This window comes from Podarcis gaigeae (genome assembly GCF_964106915.1).
Source record: "Podarcis gaigeae genome assembly, chromosome: 4".
NCBI classification, from domain to species: domain Eukaryota; kingdom Metazoa; phylum Chordata; class Lepidosauria; order Squamata; family Lacertidae; genus Podarcis; species Podarcis gaigeae.
The window spans coordinates 37,390,142-37,413,514 of NC_139677.1; the positions used below are offsets into that span (position 1 = coordinate 37,390,142).

The following is a 23,373-nucleotide window of genomic DNA, read 5'->3' on the forward strand; positions in this document are numbered from 1 at the left end:
AATCAACGTCACTAACTTAAGACAAGTTATTTTAACAGATCTACTCTTAGTATGAATTAGCACTGGGTATAACTCTGAATGACTTGTTCCACACTTGGTTTCTCACCACCTCTTCTTCACTTCAAATGCTGCTCAATTTTGGGCAATATACATACAACCTGCCCCCAAACTGGTGTGCACGTGTGCTACAACAGGTTTGTAACAAGAGACAGATGTGTGGATGAAAGTGATATCTCCGTTTTGTGGGTGTCACTTCCTCACCAACTGTTTCATACTTTGCACTTTTAAATTCTCTACTCAGATTTGGTATGTGTGTGTTTTTTCCGAAAAAAACCTTCACCCTGACCATCTGTGGCTGTTTAATAACTTGCAACTTTTATATAGTTACGAAAGAGGAGTTGCTAGATCATCAGTGCCTCTTTCAAATAGGTATGTGCTAGTATCTTGTGCTAGTACACAGCATCCATATCACATATTAGAAGGGTGGGTTGCTACGAAGGCACACATCCCTCACACTGCTCACCCCCTGTAAACTCCCCTGAACACTTATTTGTAGAGGAATTCAAAAGGCCATAGAATCATGGAATTGTAACATTGGAAGGGACCACAAGGGTCATCTAGTCTAACTCCTTCCAATGCAGGTATCTTTTTGCCCACTGTGGGACTCAAGCCCACAACCCTGAGACTAAGAGTCTCATTCTCTATTGACTGCACTATTTTATACACTCCCCCAAGGTCAAAATCATCCACCAATATTGTGCAACCAAACTGGCTTATACTCTGAAACCAACGCGAGTGGCACTGTGGTCTAAACCACTGAGCCTCTTGGGCTTGATGATCAGAAGGTTCGAATCCCTGCGATGGGGTCAGCTCCCATTGCTCTGTCCCTGCTCCTGTCAAACTAGCAGTTCGAAAGCATGTCAAAGTGCAAGTAGATAAGTAGTTACCGCTGCGGCAGGAAGGTGAACACCATTTCTGTGCGCTCTGGTTTCCGTCATGCCAGAAGCGGTTTAGCCATGCTGGCCTCATGACCCGGAAACCTGTCTATGGACACCAGCTCCCTTGGCCTGAAAGCGAGATGAGCACCACAACCCCATAGTCACCTTTGACTGGATGTAACCATCCAGGGGTCATTTACCTTTTTTACCTAACTCTGAAACCACTCAGAAGCTAGATGTACCTGGGCCTGTTTCAACTTATAGCATAGCACAGTAGACCAGTGTTTCCCAACCTTGTGCCTCCAGATGTTTTTGGCCTACAACTCCCATCATCCCTAGCTAGCAAGACCAGTGGTCAGGGATGATGGGAGTTGTAGGCCAAAAACATCTGGAGGCACAAGGTTGGGAAACACTGCAGTAGACAATCAATCTCCTGCTTATTTGCTCTTGCAAATAGACCATACTGTACCCAATGAGTGAATAAATAGAGAAAAATAATACATTTTACATAGTAAGAGGAAGTCAACACATCAGCCTGGAGAGGGGCTGAGGTGGGAAAAGGTGAATGAATGCTTATGTCAATTTTTCACTTAAAGACATGTATTTACAGAAAGAAAATATGCACAGAAGCAATATATGATCATGTTACCTCTTGCTTACTAATACTAGCGTCAGCCAGACAGGTTCTAATGTTACCAAATGTGCATTTATAGAAACACATATACCTCTATAAGCATATCAACTTATGCCCCAATTCACTGGGACTGGATCAAAGTGCCGTCTAAGTGTGCACTAAGTATTTTAATGACATAATTTTGAATCCACGGATACAAAAGGGCTAATTTGCTAAATAGGAATAGATGACAAATATACACCCTGAATCCCCAAAAAAGGGGCAAATTAAGTGCTATCCAACACAGGGAAGATGCTGATATGGAAAAACTGGATGGAAGCAGGTGTATTGACATTGGACCAACTGATAGATGGGGAAGATGAATTTTATTCTTTTGCTGTTTAAAGACAAAAATATCATCAGATGCAGCCCAATGGCAATATCTTCAATTACAACATCTCATAACAAGTGTGTTTGGGTCTTTCAGCTTCCAAGATACCAGAGATATTGGAGCAAGTGGACCACTCATTCAAAAATAAAAAGCCAACAATTACTTTTTATAGATATGTATTAACGATATACAAATTCATTATGCAGACTGTAAGAGATAATTGGAATAAAGAATTGGGACTATCAACTTCCCAGACATGTATTAACTTCAATACCTAAGGTGTCATTAGATTTAAAATTAAGACTAATACAACAGAAAATAATATTTAGAGTTTATTGGACTCCTTTACGGTTGTATAAAAAAGGGTTAGCTAAGACAGCTGCGTGTTGGAGATGTGGCAAGGACAATGCCTCTCTGAAACATGTTTAGACAGTTTTCTTTACATAACAAGCTTTAGGAGAAAGTGATGAACCGTGTAACTATAACTGTGTAGAAAAAGTTAAATCTTTCAGCAGATAATATTTTATTGAACTATATACCTGCAGTATGAAAATTATCAATGCGACAATGGAAATGGATTTTCCATGCCCTAATGGTGGCAATAGACTGATACTGAGGAATTGGAAAAATAAAGATATGGTACCCTCCAATAAATGAACTGACAATATGAGATCACTCGCAGTTTATGAATGGACTGCTTATAGGTGCGGCCTGTATGGATAAATATAGCATTTGGAATGAATTTATACAAAATGTAGTAGGCTATTAACATTTTCATAAGTACTAGGACAATAACAGTATCCCAATTTATACAAGAATGTACAGGAATATCGTATATTGCTCTCTTTTTTGCATATTTTCTCTTTTATATGTATCTTTGTTGTTGTTTTTCTCCAGCTCACTTTCCCTTCTTTTTCTGCATCACTTTATTTCTTTTAACTGAAATCACCTTAATAAAATATAAATATTAAGAAACCACTTCCCTGAAGCAAGCGTTCAACTGATAAAAGACCTTTACTTCTTAAGCTTTTGTCTTAAAGCTGTAAAAGCTTAGATATCAAGATGAAGGCATTTTCACACTCTTTTGAAGGTGACATATTTAGCCACATAAATTTAGCCAAATTTGCTGTATTCGAGAAGTAATTATTTGCAAAGCATGTATTGCCGTAAAAAATAAGAAGTGTTAATTGTGTGCCCTTTTGTCACTATAGCAAATGAATTCCTCCAGTCTCAATGAATCATCTTCCTTTTCTTTACATTAGAAAAGGTTACAAAATAATTTGCAAATATTTTTTTGAAAAGAAGCAAGCTAATCAAACTCTTAGCAATCTGCTTGGATAGTAATATATAAACACACCAAAAACAACAACCACAAAAACCCCATAGTAATATAAAAGTACTATTTCTTTTCTCCTCAAGCATCTCAAACTATACTGCAAAGTCCCACGTAGTGGCAGTGAAAGCTCTTCAGTTATTGGTCAAATTGACATGATGCCATAACAGTTTCACACACATTCTGACTGATGAGATCATGAAACTGAACAGATTGATCGAATGCTACAACTCCTGTCAGGGACTTTGAAGGTTATGTTGCAACCTTGATTATGTTCTAGTAGCTGAAGAGTCACACAGTAACACAGAAGTGAGCTACAGTCATACTGCGGAGATAAGGATGTTCACCCACTCCCCTTTTAACCAATAGGATGTGAATATCAGAGAGGTTAAACATTCACTTGGGAAGGGAGAACAAAGCAGTCATGCTCATGGGCAGCTTTTCATTCTCTTTACGTAAATGCTTATATGCTGTAATAGAGAAGAGTTCACTGCTAGGGTGTTGGTTTAAATAAAACAAAGCAGAGGCATTAGGAGGAAAGATAGTAACTGTTCCCCAGGAGTCCAAAAAATTGTGGATAAGCCTGGTACCAAGCCATAATTTGTGCTACCACAAATCATGTTTCTCCTTCAAGAAGGAAAAGGTAGACGCTTGATTGTGACATCACTCTGCACTTTTGAAAGACACTCAAAACACCTATTACACCCCATAATAGGTCAAACTCTTGCCTCCTCCCCAGCTTTAAGCTGTGGAAATGGTTTCTCTTTGTCACACTAAGGCTTGGAGGGGTATTAACATGAGTTATTGGAGATTCTCCTCATCTTTTTCAGAATAGGCAGGTGTTCACCAGAAGTAAACACTTGGGTGGATCCCTATTCTTATGACTGATTGCCAAAGGCACTATCCAATAGGTGTTTGCAAAACAGACAGAACCTGTACACCGCAGAAGTAACTTGAATTACCAGGAAAACTCAAATTAGAACCTAAGCCAACTTGCATCATGCACACACACACATTTTGATCTTTGATGTACCTTCCTGTCTCCGTATCTCAAGACTTCTAACCTGGAAAGTTCTAAATTTGCCATATTGTGAGTGAATTGGCAATCTCCAGTTTCCTAAAAGCTTGACATCCTGATGACTCAAAATACCTCTAGGATGCTTCAGAATTTAGAATAATTTTCTCTTTTAAATGTTCATTCCTTAGCAATATTACTACATATGCGGGCTGGGAGATCAGTTTTTATCAATTCCCAGCTTTGGCTAGTGTTTGACAAGGGATTTCATTATGACATTGGATTATGACAAGCACAACATTTTTTGTGTGTTCTTTCAGATACTATCTGCACAGTGATTACCAGCACAGGGTTTGTAAAGTTCAAAATTCAAAGAAGAACACAGTAACTAATTCTAGAATTAAGTGCAGCCATATGCTAATAGTGACACTTCTCTTGTCTGTCTGTTGTGTTTGTCTTCATCCTATTTGGTGCATTATGCAGGATATAAAAGGTAGAGAGGGGAACATTAAAGTGCATGAATTATTGTAGGCACTATGTCAAACACACTGATCTTACAAGACCAGTATAGCCATCACTTTCTGCCTTCACTTCCTGCTCAGGAGTTCAAATCGTTAAGAGAATCTGAAATGTACTTCCAGACTTACGCACAGAACAGCTGAAGACAAGGCATATTATCAATGGCCACAACACAAGATAATGGACTCCATGTTACTGTTCTGCTCCATCAGCAAATAAGTAGTCTAAAATGCCTCTTATCTGGTAGACATATCTAGAAAGAGTGTATGTACCTGTTCAACTCTGGCAAGCACCTTAGGACAAATTCCATCTCAGTGAAGTGCTGCAGGTGTTATCTTGCCAGAAACCCGCAAGTACATACAACATTCCACTGTGTGCACATTCACGTAGGCCACATTTTATGCTACGATTGTCCTCTCTCTTTCTTTCACTTTCACACTTAAAAAGTGTCATTCTGTGAGTGCATTTTAATGCCTGTACATGATTAACTACACCAAACATTTCATTCCATTCCATTTCATTAAACACCATGAACTAGTGTAAGGTGGCTCTTTAGGACTTTTCAAACAATTCTTTTTCCAGCATAAAAATATACAGATTAGTTGCAAGGAGGCTTAAACTCATAACAGTGCTCCACCTGCAGCAGTCCCCAAGTACTCATGCTACAGTGTGGTGTAGTGGTTAGATTGCTAGACTAAGACCTGGGAGACCTGGGTTCTACTCCCTACTCAACCACAAAGCTCACTGGGTGACCTTGGGCCAGTCACAGTCTCTCAACCTAACCTACCCCATTGGGTTTTTGTGATGATAAAATGGAGTGGGTGAGAACTATGTATACCACCTTGAGCTCCTTGCAGGCAAAATGGGATATAATAATAATAATAATAATAATAATAATAATAATAATAGAAGATATTTTTCCGGGGAAGATGTAATTCTTCTCCTCTTTTTTGTCCACTACAGTTATGAGTGCTATGGAAGACATGTTTGTATAAATGTGACTGGCCTCTGTCACTTGGGATGAGCAAAGATATTCCCATTCATTTTTATATCATTATGTGAACATTTGGTTGATGTTTGGTTGTATTATCTGTGCTTCCCATTTTGTTTTTCTAATGATTTGTTACTTAAAACTCCAAAGCAAATACATAGGAAACCTTTAGTTTCATTATGGCTTGGATACATAACTTAATTTAGGAAGGGAACTGGCTCACAGCACTGACTGAGATTTCCAAGTTCCACTTCACACTATGAAGGAAGTCAAACCCTGTCAGTCTCACTTCCCAGTTTTGACAGCAGAAGTGAAACTGACGGACCTCACTCGCACAGTTTTAAGGCAGGAATCAGAAGGGGATCTTCCTCCCTTCTCCTTCATCATCTAAGGCAAATCTCCCCCACCTCCTACTCAAGCCTGTCTCATGTGAAGCAAGACATTCCACACCTTGTCCATCTACTAATGAGTGCATGCTATAGTAATTAAAGTGCACAGCAAGAAAGGAGGCTGATGCACCCTTTGGAGGAGGATGCAGCTAAGTGTCTCCAAGTTATGCCTTGCTCTCCACCCTTCTTTCCTAATTTGAATGTCGCAAAACAAGTTCTGCCCATTCCAAAGCAGAGGAGTCCCACACATTTTAAAAGAGTATCCCAAATTACGAGTGGTCCTATTGTATACAGGCAAGCTAAAATACCTTGCACTATACTGTAATACAGTGGTACCTCAGGTTACAGACGCTTCAGGTTACAGACTCTGCTAACCCAGAAATAGCACCTCAGGTTAAGAACTTTGCTTCGGGATGAGAACAGAAATTGCGTGGCAGCGGCTCAGCGGCAGCAGGAGGCCCCATTAGCTGAAGTGGTACTTCAGGTTAACAACAGTTTCAGGTTAATAATGGACCTCCAGAATGAATTAAGTTCTTAACCCGAGGTACCACTGTAACTGGTTAGGCATTCACAAGGGAAAAAGCGTATGATCCTGTTCTCTTCAGTACAGTCAAGAGTCTCTTGAACATATTCCCTGAAGCATTACTGGAGAACTTTAAACCTTTATTAAGAGTATTACTTTGCTGTTTGTAATCTTGGTCACACATCTGTAGCATAAAAATAAAAAAATATGTGGAATTAAAAAAGGATGGTATGTATCTCTCTCTCTCTCTCTCTCTCTCTCTCTCTCTCTCTCACACACACACACACACACACACACACACACACAAACACAGACACCCCTTCAAATGCATTGTCAAATTGCTACTCCTGGCTCACATTAGGGAGAGCAGTACAGAATTCAGTAAGACATAATTAGTGAATTACTCTCATGGGACAGAACACAATTCTTCTATGAGCCAAGGCAAAAACATGGTGACAGGTACTTAAACAACTCAAAGCTGCTCCTTTAAATTCACTCACCACGAACCATGATTCCATCAACGATATTCTGTTTCTTATATGGAACAAAGCTATGATCTTCCAAAAGTAAAGCATGTTTGTCATTCCAAACAAGTTCAACTTTGCCGAATTTTGTAAGCCTATAAGAACTCATTCAGCTAAACAGGAAGGAGATTTAGAATTTACTCGTGGCTGTTTGGGCACCGGGAACTTGAAACCTATCAGGATACAAAATACTCCAGACAGACACCCTTTGTGACCTAATACATTTAGTACCAGACCAATTAAAACATAATATTTTATTGTTGCTAAACCGATAAAAAGTTACACCTGCAAATGCGAATTGGGAAGTGCTTTGGAAGATTTGGGAAAGGGAGAGGAAACCACAGTTCCCGGGCACCACAAGCATTATATTCAAATTCATAAGGACAAGAAATATCATGCTTAAAAATCTCTGTAATTTCAAACTTCTTGTGCTTTTGCATGATCGTAAGAGAAAGCCTACTGGGTCAGATCAAAGGTCATCTAGTTCAGCATCTTGTGCTTACAGTGGCCAACCAGGTGCCCACGAGAAGCACACAAATAGGACATGAGTGCAAGAGCTATTAAGAGGCATATTGCCTCAGACACCGAAAGTATCACACAACCAAATGATTAGTAGCTATTGGTCGCCTTATTATTTATCAGCAAGCAATACCTGAAAGCCGTGTCATCTAATTTATATTGCTTTTTTAATGGGAGAAGAAAGGTACAAAATGTTCTTCATAGCCAAACTGGGGTGGGGATGGGGAATGCAACCAGGATCTCATGAAGAGACAGCAGTACCTAATATCATCAGCATCCAGTATGGAAGCCTTCATAACAGTGGCAATGCCAGTTTACACGTGTGTTCTCTGGAGACACACCTCAGCCAAAGGTGCCTGAAAGCAGAATGCTGGAGCTTTAACTGTGCACATCAATCTCAAAGGAAAATATGTGTGGGCTCTAGCGCAAGTCTCGACATACAGCAGGCTTCTACTCATGTGTAAGAACTGCCTCCAGACAAAGTGGGCCATATGTTTCACCTTTTAGACAACTGGTGGTAATAGCAACAACAACAAATAATAATAACAAATAATAATAATAAATAATAGTATCAGTAGTAGCAATTTACCACCTTTTCCCCTCACATGACTCAAGGCAACTCACAGATAACAACAAGAACTGTGCTAAAAAGACATATGAGTTCATTTGTTATATGTGATCAAATGAGAAAGTAAAAACATTTGGGGCTAGTAATGTTTGTGGATTGACTGGCAAGGCTGGGCAATACGTATTGTCTCCTCTACGAAAGCACATGCTTTGCAGTGTCAAGTTCCACACTAATAACTGAAAACACAGAGAGACATCTGGCTGTATTTCCCAAAATTGCACGAGAACTCTGGAGGAAGTTAAGCAGTAAACCTTGAATAAACTTTGCATTTGTGTCATTGATATTACCACAATGCAACACTGGCCACGCTTTGTCCCTTGCAGAACATGAACTCAGAGAAAATGCTGCTGAACTGGTTTGGTAGTGGATTGGACCACACATATGCAGATATTAAGTTGCCAAGCTACTTACTTTTTAAAATGTAGTTTTGCAGACAAAAATCTGATATGTACTGGCCTTCTGAGCACAAGTTGTCCATCAGTATGAAACATTGCAAGAGAAGAGCAGGGATCATACAGGTCAGAGCTATGCAAGCTCTCTTACGCCAACAAGCAATATGCAATTCCATGGCAAATGATCCAAAGTCCACCGGTTATTAAAATTATAAATATGTTGCAAAACTAAGCAGAGTTCAAAGCTACAATCCCATGCGCGAAGTAAGCAAATGAAAGTCCCACTGCCTTTAATGAAGTTGCTGCACCTAATTATGGGCTGGGCTGCAGCTTAATTCAAAGCAACGTTTAAATGAATATCATACAGAACATTTCATCTGTGGAAGATTTGAATGAATACCACTTCAAACTCATATTAAACATGCTATTTCACTTGGAGCAACCTGACCTGAGTAGTAGGCAACAGAGCTCAAAACTCCAATTTAATTCAGGCACTTAAGACTGACAAGTCACACAGAAAGAGAAATACTAAAAATTAATGTGGTTAAGAAAGATCATTTGACGTTCAGCAGTTTAGCATTATGGTTTACCAGTATACAACACAATCTAACTCATTTAATTTTATTTATTTATGTACTGAATTTATCTCCTGCCCTGCAAAAGGCAAGAATAAAGAAAAATACAGAAGATGTCACCGTTCCTCTAGAGCAGGAGTGGGGGAACTTTGGTTCTCCAGATGTTGCTGAACTACAATTCACATCAGCCCTAGCAAGCATGGCCACTAGCCAGGGATTATGGAAACTGTAGTTCAGCAACATCTGGAGAACTAAAGGTTCCCCATGTCCACTCTAGAGCCACATTTCTCCTAGCATAAGGTTGGTGTACCAAGGAACATATAACTAGTTCCATGTTTCCTTTCAAAACTGTTTTCTCTCTCTTGCCTTTAGCCAAGAGGCAAAACATTCACCCATTCATTCCTTTCTAAATGCAAGCAGACTTTGTGACCTTTTGCCTACCAAATCTTAACTGACAGGACAGGGGGAAGGATGGTCAACACAACCCCTTCCTCAGGCATTAGTTTTAAACATTTAAACAATCCTCACACATCTATAGAATTCTTTTGATTTTAGGATCTACTCTGGGATGACTTTGAGGGACAAGTAGACCCAACTTGGAGAAGTCATTAGTCCAAAATATGGCAATAGCTGCTACCCTAGAAGCCTTTTGAAAATAATGTGGCAGATTTGTGTGGAGCAGGTCTATCGAGACATAAATCAGCCACAGTCATTAAGCAACAGCACAAATGTTGAAAAGCTATTTCTCTCAGAATGTCAGATCATAGGGATGGAAGGAAACAATCACCTCCACTGCCCTGCTGGTAACCTTCTTAAAGGTGCCTGGCTGGCTACTAGAAACACATTGCTCAACCTCATTCCAGGGGTGGAGAAGCTGTAGTTCATCAGCCCCATCCTGCAAGGGCAGGCTGGGATAATGGGAGCTGGAAGACCGCAGCCTTTAGAGATGGATCATTCTTTCCTTTACCTTACACATACGTTCAGTCCATAAAGACAGGTGTTTTTAAACAACATCTGTATTTTTCCATCTATAGAAACATACCCAATTTTAATTGTTTGCTTCTAAAAAAAGACTTCTGTGTGAAGAGGCCTTCTTCCCACTTGTGTGTTTGCTGCGTCTTTCTGCTATTTATAGCTTGTCAGAATGAATACATTAATATTTGATACTGAGTTACATTGAAAGTGACTCAAGAAAAAAATAAATTAACGGAACTATTGTGAACATGTTCCATTTCAGCACCATTCTGTTAAAAGATAATCGCACAACTTATCTACAGTTGACCCGAGGTTTAATGAGAATCATATAAGCTAATAACTCTCCTCAAATGCAAGGAATGCTCCACAGACAAGGTCCTTGATGGTTAAAAAATATCATGCAAGAGTGTTTCATTCTAGGTTGGGGAAACTGAACCCAGTATTACCCATGCTCACAAAGAAAACCAATGGTACATAACAATCCAGCTTTATTTTCTGTGTCAGATATCCACTAACACTATTCTTATTTAGGGCATTAGTAGAACTTTGGAACATGAACCATTGAGTTACCATAAAGAAACCAATGTGAAACTTGGAATAAAAAGGGAGCAACTCAATACTGTAAGGTGAAACACCTGCTTCAGTTTGTTTCTTAACCTTAAAGCAGAATTTTCATATCTCAATTTTCTTATCTTAACTATTATTAACTGAAGAACATAAGGTTTGTTCTATGGTTTGGCTTTAATGTGCAGACCAGCTTACAGGATGATCTTTAGCTGAGAGTGGTGGTGGAGGGACGAATTATGGTATACAAAAGAAGAACAAAAAGAAGTCTTAAGACTTTAGCATTGCAACAGCTGTTGAGGAGTAGAGAGATAGTATTGTGTTTATTCATAGTTCTAGAAAGCAACTCCCTATTATTAATGTTTCTATCTCTGCTCAATCCTTTGGATCAGGTTAGATATTAAAATACTTAGTTAATAATAAATTATATAAATACATTGAATTCAACTATTATTTATTCCACTGTTATTTGTCCCGTTTATTAGTTATAGCCACTGAAAACGGGATGGTGTGTTTGTGTGTTGTTTAAAGTCTTCTTCCTCTCTGAAAATGATCAAGCTCACATGCTCTCACAATTCCCATTCCAGAGGGCATTTTCAAAACTAAGCACAGGGCAACCTAAGCAATGCTAGGAGGTAACTGTGACAAAAAAAGAAAAGAAAACAATTCAACAAAAGGAAACAAGAGTTTTCTTGAAACTAAACACACAAGTCTACAATAGTTTGCATCAGTGAATGTGTGCCAAGCGACAACAAAGAAAGATAATAAAAAGATTTAATGCTACACTGTAGATCTCAGGACATAAAGGGAGTAAGGAAACGATGCAACTGTGTATCACAAACATAAAAAAGAGGATGAGGCTATAAATATGCTAGCTTCCTGTTGAAGAAAAGTTACATTTCCATAGCGCTTGAGCCTTTTAAACTTGCAACACAACCATACCCCCCAAAAAAAACCCCCAGATAAAAGCCCAGTCTCCCTCTGAGGCTGCATTCCTATATCCATTTAACTGAGGGTAACCCTCATGGAAATCAATGTGACTAACTTCTGAATAAACATGTATAGCAGAGCTTTCCAAACTATTCATATTTGGTCATGCATCATTTCGCAACACAGTAATTCAGTTTTGCATCATTTCGTGACATAGTAATTCAGTTTTACTAGCAAACCAGAGGTTAAACTAACCCCTTTTGAGCCACGAGATGAGCGTGGGGAGTGTTTGCATGACACAACTACTGTACACACTGCAGCTGACACACTAATGTGTCACGACACACAGTTTGGAAAGCTCTGATGTATAGGTTTGTGCCGCGAGTGTCCTTTCCAATACCTCTTCTCTTTTAATAGAACATGCCCTGCAACATAGCATAACACTTCACTTATGAAAATAAAGATGCGGCAATATAATAGTTTTTTAAAAGGTTGAAAACCAGGCTTGAACTCTGATAAATATATCAGAAAAGGAACATTCTGAGAACTATCTGGTAATATACATTTCTTTGGAACACAACACATACACACCCCACAAAAAAAGAAACCCAAATATGTTAAAGGATGTCCCAGCAGAATAGTTCTCCTGATTTCTCCATGAATATGTGGTAGATGTGTGCAGTGACTACAAGATTCACCTTGTATCTGCAATCTCCCTTGTCATTCAAGCTCTGGGAGTTTTCTGGGCAGCTTGGTTACATTTCTCAGAAAATGTGTGGGGTTGTTGCAACTTTGGGGGGAAACTATTCAAAAGGTTTGGGATTCCAGGGTCCATCACAACATTCCATGTTAACAGAACAATCCAACTCGGGAATATGTGCATTTGCCCCGAAATCATTGCATTTTGCCTTGATATTTAGGACATGCACAGAGCTGGTACAATTTCCCAGTATGCAGAATGGGGAATTCTGAATACAACTGTATATCCAGCCCAATATAGTTTAATATTTGCTGAAGGGAAAAAATGGATTTAATGCAGGAGTGTCAGCTTGGCCCCGCGACCATGGGTGCCCAGGGCCATGGGTGCCATGCAATGTGCATGGTCCTGGCACTGAAATTTGTGGGTGCCCGGCCCCTTCATGGGGAATTTTGTGGGTGCTCGGGCACCCAGGAAGTTGGCACTTATGGTTTGATGCTACTCCTTCATGTCTTACTCTTACAACATGGAGTCCTTCATCTATCAATATAAACAACAGTGTTTCATTTAACATTAAGTTGGGGGGGTCCACAATATGACTTTTCTGTGCTTTTTGGTTTCCCCCCCTATGCAAACTGTTGGAGAATTCAACCTCCTCATCCCAGAGAATATTAAGCAAAAATGGCCCCTCTAAATTTTGTCACCCACAAATAGCATGGATAATTTGGAATGCTTTTCTCTCAGCCCTAAGAAAAAGCCGTAACATTACAGATCTGTGACCACTGCACCCATAAGGTATCATTCAGGAGTCCATAATGTAAATATCCTCCAGCACAATTTCACTTAGATGAAGGATCTTTGAACAGAAAATCAAAGGTTTGGCCAATGCCCTTAAGCAATCTGCTCCCTGAGCAACTATACAAGGCCCTTTTTAACAAGGGAAAAGCAAGAAAAAGCAGATGAGAAGTCTATGACAGTTCGGGGATAATATCACAAAGAGACTTGTAAACATAGGGTCAGGCAGCAGACACTAAAACCAGAGCAGTACTTCACGGCATCAAAAAAGTTGAAGCATGTAGAGAAAGGTGCATTGCAGACCAGATACTGCAGGACCACTGAGGGAAAAGAGGACTCAACAACACTTAAGGCCCATTGAATCAATGGACCTCTTATCTTATAGGCATAAAAACTAGCCGGCTAAAGTCTACAATTACAATACATGCATGTAGACAGTAACATTATTTATTACTATTATTATTTATTAAATTTCTATACTGCCCTTCATCCAAGGATCACAGGGCAGTTTACAAAATAGAAATTCAAAAATATATACCATAGTGACAAACAATAGCAATACAGGGCCAAAACATGGCCACTGGGAGAGACTTCCTTTCCAACATTCCCCAACTCCAAAGATTCTCTCCATCAAGTCTTTACTTTGCTCTATACTTTAGAAAGGCACAAGCGATAGGAGAGACTGAGCCAGCAAGCTCAGTGCTATATGGTTCTCACTGCCAGATGGTTCAGGATTATCAGTGGAGATGTGGAACTTTTCTTCCACTTCACATGCCTGGCATAGGAAAAGGTAAGCAGCAGTGAGCCTCTTGCTGTTTTTGCTCTCCTTCAATGCCTGTTGCAAAGCAAGACATAAAAGAACTCTTCCCCTGAGAAGAGGGACTTTGCAGAAGTCAGAAACAACTAAATACATAAGCGTAGCCAAAATCTGTGGACCAATCTATAGATAAATTTGCACTTTCAAGATCAGGGTAGCCAACACGGTGGACTCCATGTGTTTTGGATTGTAACTCCCATCCGATCCAGCCAGCATAGCAAGTGGTTAGGCATTAGAGTTGTAGTCCACAATATTGACTCAAACTTGGGTCCCCATATGTTGTTGGACTACAACCCACATCCTGACAACTGATCCTGCAAGCTAGGGATGATGGGAGTTGTAGTCCAACATATGTGGACCCACAGTTGAGAAAGCCTGCTCAAGGTCGTACCACCTATCAGAGCATGTTTAAACTTCAACATATAGTAGTTCTTAGAACCTTGGACTAGGATCAGGCAGACCCAGGTTCAACTCCCCATTCAGATATATCATGTACTGAGTGAAATTGGACCAGTAATTGTCTCTCAACCTTACCTACTACACAGGTCTGTGAATACAAAGAATGATAAAAGAACCACCATGTATGCTGCCATGAACTCTATGGGGGAAGGGTGGGATAGAAATGTAATTACCCTATTTTTCGCCCTATAGGACGCACCTAGATTTGGGGGGGGGGAATAAAAAAAATTATTTCCCTCCCCCAGGCGTGGGGCTGGGGTGGGGGAAGCCTGAGCTTCCCCCTCCCCCAGCTCCCAGAACAGGAAGCTCTCCGCAAGCCCAAGCTTCCCCAAACCCCAGCCCCCAGAACGGGACCCAGAGCCATGCCGAAACTGCGTGCAGCTTTGGCATCGCTCTGGGAACTTGCAGGGCTGGGGGAGGGGGAAGCCCTCTGACAGCCTCCAAACCAGGTCGGGAGACAGCGGGATGTCCCCTTCATTTTTGGAGGGGAAAAAGTGCGTCCTATAGGGCGAAAAATACGGTAATAATACATTTGTACCTTGGTTTTCAAATGCCTTGGTACTCATAAGTTTTGGCTCCTGAATGCCAAAAACCTGGAAGTGTTCCAGTTTTTGAACGTTTTTCGGAAGCTGAATGTCTGACGCAGCTTCCATTTGAGTGCAGGAAGCTCCTGCAGCCAATCAGAAGGCGTGCCTTGGTTTTCAAATGTTTTGGAAATCAAATGGACTTCCGGAATAGATTTTGTTCAAGAACCAAGGTATGACTGTTTCTAGTGTAACTCAGTACAACTTGAAAGCAATTGAGTTGGAAATATATGGGTAAAACAAGACATAGGGATTAATTGCCTTTGCCTGAACCTTTTTGCAGTATGCTATGTTGTGGAAATGAAAAGTCTATGTCTTTATTCTATAGCTGAAACAATCACCCAATTCACTATTTTTATAATTCCTTGTTTAAGGATTGTATCAGCCAATTTTCTATTTCCTAACTATTCACAGGGATTCCTGAATGACAATAGGATCTTTATTTTTGAAGATTAAAGCATACATAATTGGGCTGTTTCAATCCCACTTAAATCCATGGGACTTAAACAACTTGTCAACAGAATTGTAGCCATTGTTTCTTTCTATTGGCTGAACCTATAATGTAAGTCAACACCATAACACCTTTTGGTTATGTCACAAATTTACAGTGCAATCCAGGGTATGTTTGTTCATAGTTAAGATCCACTTTGTTCAAGAGAGTTTATTGCCAGATAAGTGTGCCATGTTTTTCATAGGGGAATCATGCAAATAACCCTAGCAAGTGATCTTACTTATTCTGCAAGTTCTGACTGCCAATAAAAGCCATGTGTTTGAGGCATAGCTAGCAAAATTTGTATCCAGTCCAGATGTTACACCCACTAAAAAGAACCATAAATAATGACAATATTTGAAGAGATAAATCCCAAACTTCAGAGAAACACTGCTACTTAAGATTATATATATATATTTGCTCAATTAATTGAAGAGTATGCCTCCTCCACCCTCAATTCTCTTGTGCAGTCACAAATACTGTTTTATCAAATGAATGCGAGAACTTGCTCCAAGCATCAAAATGAATGCAGATATGTAGTTCTGCTTGCATTTGGTGTAGCACATGTCAGAATTCAAATTTCTGACTAGGTATGTAGGAGTGATGTTACCTCTGCTGTGCACAAAGCTATACTTTATATAAATTCCCTTTGGTATCAATGGGAGGACACCCAAGTGCTCAGAGAATTAAAGATCAAATCTACGCTTTAAGATGACAGTTTCCTAGTTGAAATGTTCAGTAAATGGATAGAGCACAACACATTTTCTCAGCATATCCATCCCACTCATTTGAGATAACACTCTGCAGGATAATAAAACTGATGTTTTAAGGGAAAACTTTGGTGAAATATAAATGAAAATGTAAGACATAGGCGTGAACATGGTTTTCTTTAAATACACAAAGAAGCAAATAAAATAAGTAATTTCATCTTTTTCTTCCAGCAAAAAATAAAAATAAAATACATTTCAAAAGCTTGTTTGGAAAACGCTCATTTTGCCCCATCAAAATATGTGTTATTCTGCCTTTGTCATGTTTCCATTTGTTAAGTGCAGTGTCTACCCTGAGTATGTTTAACTGCATCTTTAAAAGTGTCAAGTAGTCCTCCGTATCTTGAAAAAATATTTGGATGCAAAAACAAAATCCTAGGATTCTAAACAAGGCACGCACTAACTCATGAGCCAATAAGCACATTACACATATGAAATGGGTCCACACACTGAATGTCATCCTGCTGGTCCCACCTTGAATGTCATAAAGCTTCCTAGTTCTCACTCTTTATGTTTACTCATGGGCATCTAAACAAGTTGACCAACGGGTGTATATCTCTGCATGCAAAGGGTTCCATTGCTTAGATACCCATTCAAATGTGTGAATGTCATGTAGCAGAGCCTTTATTTCTTTATTCCAACCCCACAGCATTTGAAATTCACCAGGCACATTTTAGACCTGGCTATTAGCCACTTGTGACCAAGTAAAGATGCCCAGGCACCAGAATGGTACCTGACGTCTCCACCATCTGGAGGTGCATGCTGGGGATTCCTTGGATCCTGACTGTTTTCATACAGTAGCAACACATTCTGTAGAATCCTATCCATTATATTTTATCTCCCCAATCAGAATGAACCTAAAGGTCGTATTGAAAATGACTTTCGAACCGTCTGGCCCCAAAATGAAAAAGGGGCATTTCGTTTTGGTGACTGTCAACTTAGTTTAAGGAGCCATTTATCACCTAGCTTATATATCTGAGTTTCTAGCACTGCTACCCCACCTTTGTCCATGACAGAACTCAAGGTAGCTTAGCTTACAGATAAAAATAGAGTCATGGAAGTCACAACACTTTGATAGTATGTCTGAAGTGAGTTACTGTCATTATGTATTTTAGCACCGTCTGCAGGAGGTATACACACAATACATGAACAACTGGTGGCAGGAAATACAAAGATGGCTTAACAGCCCATCCAAAGCTCTGTCTGGTTCTACCCACAGGGCAGAAGCAAGGATGGAGGGACGTTCCTATATCCATTCACATATCATGTGAATAGTATTCATTTTCTCTCCCATTGTTTCCCATGGAGAGATTTAGCGCCTGTTCAGAAGTGTGTTTAAATCTTCCACCCGTTTGTGGTGTGTTGTTGGTATGTATGTTGGTATGTTGGGCATTCTATCATTCAGATCCAAGCCACTTCCTAGCACACACCCCTTTTGGCTCTACTGCAATCAATGCCAGTTGGACAAGGAGCTGGGACAGTTGGGGAAGGAGGCTTTGATATCACAACTCCCTCTCCAATGCCAGAGGTAAAGATGCAACCTATCACATGGCCCCCAGGGGTGCCCTTACTGCAGACGCTCTTAGTTGACCCAGGGTATCCAATAATGATCATGCCTCTTGACCCATTCAACACATATATAGTTTACAGCTCCCTCCTAGTTGCCAGAACTTTTTTAGGAGGTTCACCTTACATGAAAACCATGTGCCTAGCAGGCAAATCAAGCCATGCTATAAATTCCTTAATTTGAAGACAAGACAGTTTGTTTATCCACCAGCTGAGACCCAAATTGATCAGAATAACACAAAATTAATATAGCTTCCCAAGAGCTGTAGCAGGAAGATTACAGGCCAATCTTGCAGATAAACCCCGAAGTTACCAGCCAGGTAAGACCCTAGTACCCTGTGTTTTCATTGTGGCTGTGAAGTACTACTGTCTTACCCTTCTCTGCAGACAGAAAGGATACTAGCTTCATAGCAAGCTATATTCCTGCCCACAGTCTTGCAGAGGGGCAGAGAGATACACCCCTTCACTGCCAGCCTGATCTTTCACCTGTATGAATTCCTTGCTACCAGATGTTACTCTGTCACTAAACAAATGCACATATGTGGGATGGGGTATCTTCAATATGGCTGGCTGTGCCCCTAAACCTACACCAATTCATTTTACTATATCAAATGACACTTATGGACATACACTTTTCTCCAAGGGCAGCATTTGTGCATTAGTGTAAGTACAGTGGTACCTCAGGTTACATACGCTTCAGGTTACATACGCTTCAGGTTACAGATTCCGCTAACCCAGAAATAGTGCTTCAGGTTAAGAACTTTGCTTCAGGATGAGAACAGAAATCGGGCTCCGGCAGTGCGGCGGCAGCAGGAGGCCCCATTAGCTAAAGTGGTGCTTCAGGTTAAGAACAGTTTCAGGTTAAGTACGGACCTCCGGAACTTAACCTGAGGTACCACTGTATTAGTGCCAATGCAACGAGATCCCCTCTCCTCCTTCATGGACCCTGAGCCATCCTCAAATCCGCTCCAGAGGATTGGGGGGAAATCCTGAGCAGTTGGGGGGGTGGGCTCCAAAGCCAGGGGGAGGAGACAAGCAGAACATTCTGTTGTGCAAGAAGAAATCACCTTAGAGCCATACTGAATATAACCCATGTTACGAGGAACTCTGCCCCTCCCCCTCCTATGTACTTTTATAAATATGAACTCATCTGATGGCAGGTTTTATTTGGTGTTCACCACCCTAAGCAGTGCTAGGCACCAAGAGGTTGGGATCTACTGTACAAAATACACAGAGTAATGTATGAAAGGGCCTTTTAAGTCGAAACAAATGGCAGCGGTTGTTTGTGTCAGGTGCCCTCTCTTACAGAGTATTTCACATCAGATTTCCCCATGTGTCATATGGCACTGTAATCATATCCTCTCCTCCCCTGTGTCCCTTCTCCTTCCTCTCCCACTGCAGCCAATGCCTGCTAACAAAACCATCTACGCAGATCAGATGCAAACATCCCTCAAGAGGGGAAATTTGGGGAAGAAAGTCATGTCCAAGTGAAGGACTCCCTTGGTCCTGGTCCTGTTTAAGATTCTACAGATTATCTGCCTTTAAAAAGCAATACACATTCCAGCTCATCACGTGAGCAATACTAAAATGCTTTAGATATCATGAAACCCGAGCCGCTGAACAGAAGAACAAGCCCACAGTTGCAAGCCATGTTTAATATTAACAGGAGCTTGGATGGAATTTGCAAGCGAACTGTAGGAAGAGCGCACACACTCAGTATAAGCATAAAGAGCTATAAACATACATCAACTTACATAATTACTTCACACACAACACTTGTGAAAGCAAGCATCAAAGTTACTTGCAACATAAGGTTATGACTGATGCACTGCTTAAACAGCATATTATTCAGTTAAACAGGCTGAACGCTCAATGATGTCGCCAGGACTCAGAGCAATTTACATGCAAATATTTTTGTTCAAAGGGTTTGTGGGTTGCAAACTCAAAGAGTAGTTTCTGGGATAAACAGGACCACACACTGTTTACAAAACCAGTTCAGCTTTTTGCCACCAGACAGATTTGGGCAAAATCCAGACTACTGGCAGATAAACAGGGACCAAACAGCAGACTTCTCCACATTGGGTTTGACAGTTCTCAAGCACCGCTGGGCACCTGCCTGCTTCTCAACTGCCATCTGCAAAAAGCTTGTTCTGTTTCTCTCTGATAAAAAGTACTGGGGAAGCTTTCCGGATACGAAAACAGGAAGGAAGACACCAAGCCCAGATCGTGTTAAGAAGTGAGCCTGGACGCCAAAGAAACAAACTGTTTCCTGGGCATGAGGTGCGCCCATCCATGCTTGTGGAGATGGCACAGTGTTAGCAGCTGGCAGCATCCTCTGGGGCTCTGCCCTGGGGAAGGAAAGCAGTAGCAACAGCTTTCCGGTTGCCTTGGCTCTCAGAGAGAATGATCTCCAAAAGGAGCGACACCGCAAGGTTGTATTTCACTACCTGGTCTAGGGAGCGCCCCAGAGGTATGGCATTGTGAGCCCAGAGGTGACCAGAATTACGTATCGCGAGGGCGCTAAAAAAGGGGGGTGTCCCTTGCCAGTCAGAGACGCCTCTTAAACCTGGTGGGTGGTCATGGGGGCAGCTGCGGCTGCAGACGAGCACGTTCTATCCCCCCTTCCTTTGTTTTTCACTGGCTGGCGCCCAGCCTCACTCACCAACAGTGGCTAAGGTCTCCAGATCCTCCAGTCGATAAGCGGGCGAGTCCGGCGCCGGGTGCGCCGGAGAGCCTCGGCCGGCAGGACTGGAAGACGGCGCGGGCTGGGGCTCGCCGGTGCCGCCCGCCTCGCAGCCGCCGGGGCTCCTGGCCCCTACTTTCGCCCGCACGGCGCTCAGCGTCTCCATGGGGCGGCGAGGGGAGGGAGGAAGAAAAGGCGCGCCCTGTCAAGGCAAAAGGGCGAAGTTTGGGGCGCCGGCGCCGGCCCGGCCTCCTTCCCTCTTCAGCAGCTGCCGCTGCCCCGAGCCTGGCCCGGGTGTCGGAGGAGCCTCTCGGCAGCTGCAAAGCGGCGGCTGGCGCCCCGCATCGCGCCCGGGCGCAGCTTCTTGGCTTGCCTGGTTGCGTGTGCGTGTGTGGTGTGCGCGCGCGCTCGCCTCGCTCTCTGGAGACCGGTCGTGCGCCTTCGCTCCTCGCGCGCTTCCCGCCGCCGCCTCAGCCCAGACAATGGGGCTTGCCCGAGTCTCGCTCTCTCTCTGCCTCACTCGCCAGCCAGCCAGCCGGTCGGTCGGTCGCACGCGGGGATGAGAGGGCGGGGCTTGGCTTCCTGCAGCTGCGGCAAGAGCCGGGAGAGGGCGGGGCGCGCGGGCGAGGCGAGAGAGAAAAGCGGGAGGAGGAGGGGAGGAGCAACAAACGACCGGCTGGAGGGAGCTGCTGCTTGAAATTTACAACGAAAACACGCCGCAACGCTGCTGCCTGCCTTTTGCACATGGCTCTTGCAGCTGCTGACGCGGTCTCCCCCTGCCCTTCTTTTTAAAATAATCCTGTCAGAAGCTGAAGGGCGAGGGGCGCCCGGCCCTTGTCGTGCACCTTTCTCGGTGCTTAGGAGAAGCTGTGGGAGTTCCTGAGAAGCGCGCGCTTCTCTTCCCCTTAGGTTTAGACGCCGCCAGTTGCATTTTCTTGGATTGGTCTTCGAGGCAATCCTCCCGCCCCCGTCTGAGGGTGGGAGACCTCATTACCTCAGTGGTTATTGGACAAAGAGGTGTGCGTGGGCGGAGCCAAGGGAGGCAGGCGGGGCAGCTGCCCCCACTATCAAGTAAATCAATAAAAGTATTTAAATGAGCTTCTGCTTCCCCCAACATAAAATCTGACTACACCCATGGAAGGTGTTAAAGCACAATTATTTTAGCTCTGCATCTTGACCCTCAAACCCTTTTTTCTGGATGTCTATTGGGTGTTTCCACTGCTCAAGCCAGCTTCAATACTGGAAGCCTGGCATAATAAAAAGGGGGTTATAAATAGATTATATATAAATTTGCCTGCTGCTTAATAGGGGCAATTTCACCAGGCAATTTGCTCACCTTGTAAGAAAATGGTCATGAGGATTAGGTCGGAATTACAGCTGCCATGCAGTGAATTATTGTTAAATGGGGCTATTAGCAGTAAATGTTTGAATCAAGGCCACTGGCTAACTAAGGCTGATTTTTCTTGACGTAACAGCCACAGATTTGTCAATTTGTGCTTTTGGGGAGGGATAGTGATAGAATGTTCAAATGCGCAGGGAGCAACAAAAACAGTGCAATGGGAGGAAATGAAGCTATTTAAAATGAAATTTAAAAACACAGCACCACGTTTTCCAAAGCTTGAAGTAAGGGGTTGAAGGTTAGGTCTGAAAACCTGCACACAGGTTTGCTCAGTCCTATTTGCTCAACCTATGCATGCCCCTAATGTAGATTTGAAACCTAGAACAAAAGATAAGCCCTAAGCTCCATCCAAATTTCCATATTGCAAAAGTATGGTGGGGGAATCTTGATTTGTTGGGTATTATACAGTCATATATATATATATATATATATATGCAGGTTTTGGTGTCCTCGGGTGTCTTCCCGTGTAAAAGTTGGGGTGTCTAGGCGACGTTTCGACGAGGTCTCACTCGTCATCTTCAGGCTGGTGCTTTCGGCTTCTTGTTCCAGTAACAAGAAGCCGAAAGCACCAGCCTGAAGATGACGAGTGAGACCTCGTCGAAACGTCGCCTAGACACCCCAACTTTTACACGGGAAGACACCCGAGGACACCAAAACCTGCATTCCTGTACCCGTGAAAATCTACGAAAGCAAATATATATATATATATATATATATATATATATATATATATATATATATTTTCAATCTTATGCATTGTTGTTGTGTGCTAATGCAGTTTTCATGAGGAGCAGTAATCTTGATAATGCAAATGTTCATAAATATTTGAAGATGCCTCTCACCCTAGTAATTGATTGATGTACCTAATGAGCAAAGGTCATTCTACATACAGTGAAACTAGTAGGATGAAGCCAGGATTGCAGCAAACAAGTTTTCAGGAAGTGGTGCCTGAATTGCATCACAGTTAAATAGGCAAATAACATAACCATTTTAAATCCAAGCATAAACAAAAGAATAAGATGTGCAATGTTTCATTCTTCAGCAAGGTTTTATTCTGGTAACATAACTTCTGTTTACTTAGGTAACTCCTAGTTTCCCTTTAGTCATCCATATATACATTCTGTGTTTCACCCTGTAATCTCAGTATGTAAAATACCAGACAAGACAAAATAAAGTGGGTTTCTTTGCTGGTTTCTGATGTGTTGGATTGAAAACTTTAGTTTGAGTTGGAAAATGGCTAAGAGGTTGTTATGGTCTGCTCCCATTTTAGGTGGGGCTCAGCCAGTTAAGAAACAAA

The 23,373-nt window shown here is 41.8% G+C and overlaps 1 protein-coding gene across 1 annotated transcript in view; it reads right to left on the reverse strand.

Annotated features, from left to right (window-relative positions):
* The window catches only part of PRKX (protein kinase cAMP-dependent X-linked catalytic subunit), a 56,467-nt gene extending 35,196 nt beyond the window's left edge, over positions 1-21,271 (reverse strand). The window contains exon 1 of the mRNA XM_083734512.1: positions 20,657-21,271. Within this exon, the coding sequence (XP_083590638.1) occupies positions 20,657-20,843 (187 nt within the window). The 5' untranslated portion in view covers positions 20,844-21,271. The remainder of the gene's footprint in view (positions 1-20,656) is intronic.
* Positions 21,272-23,373: the final 2,102 nt, after the last annotated feature.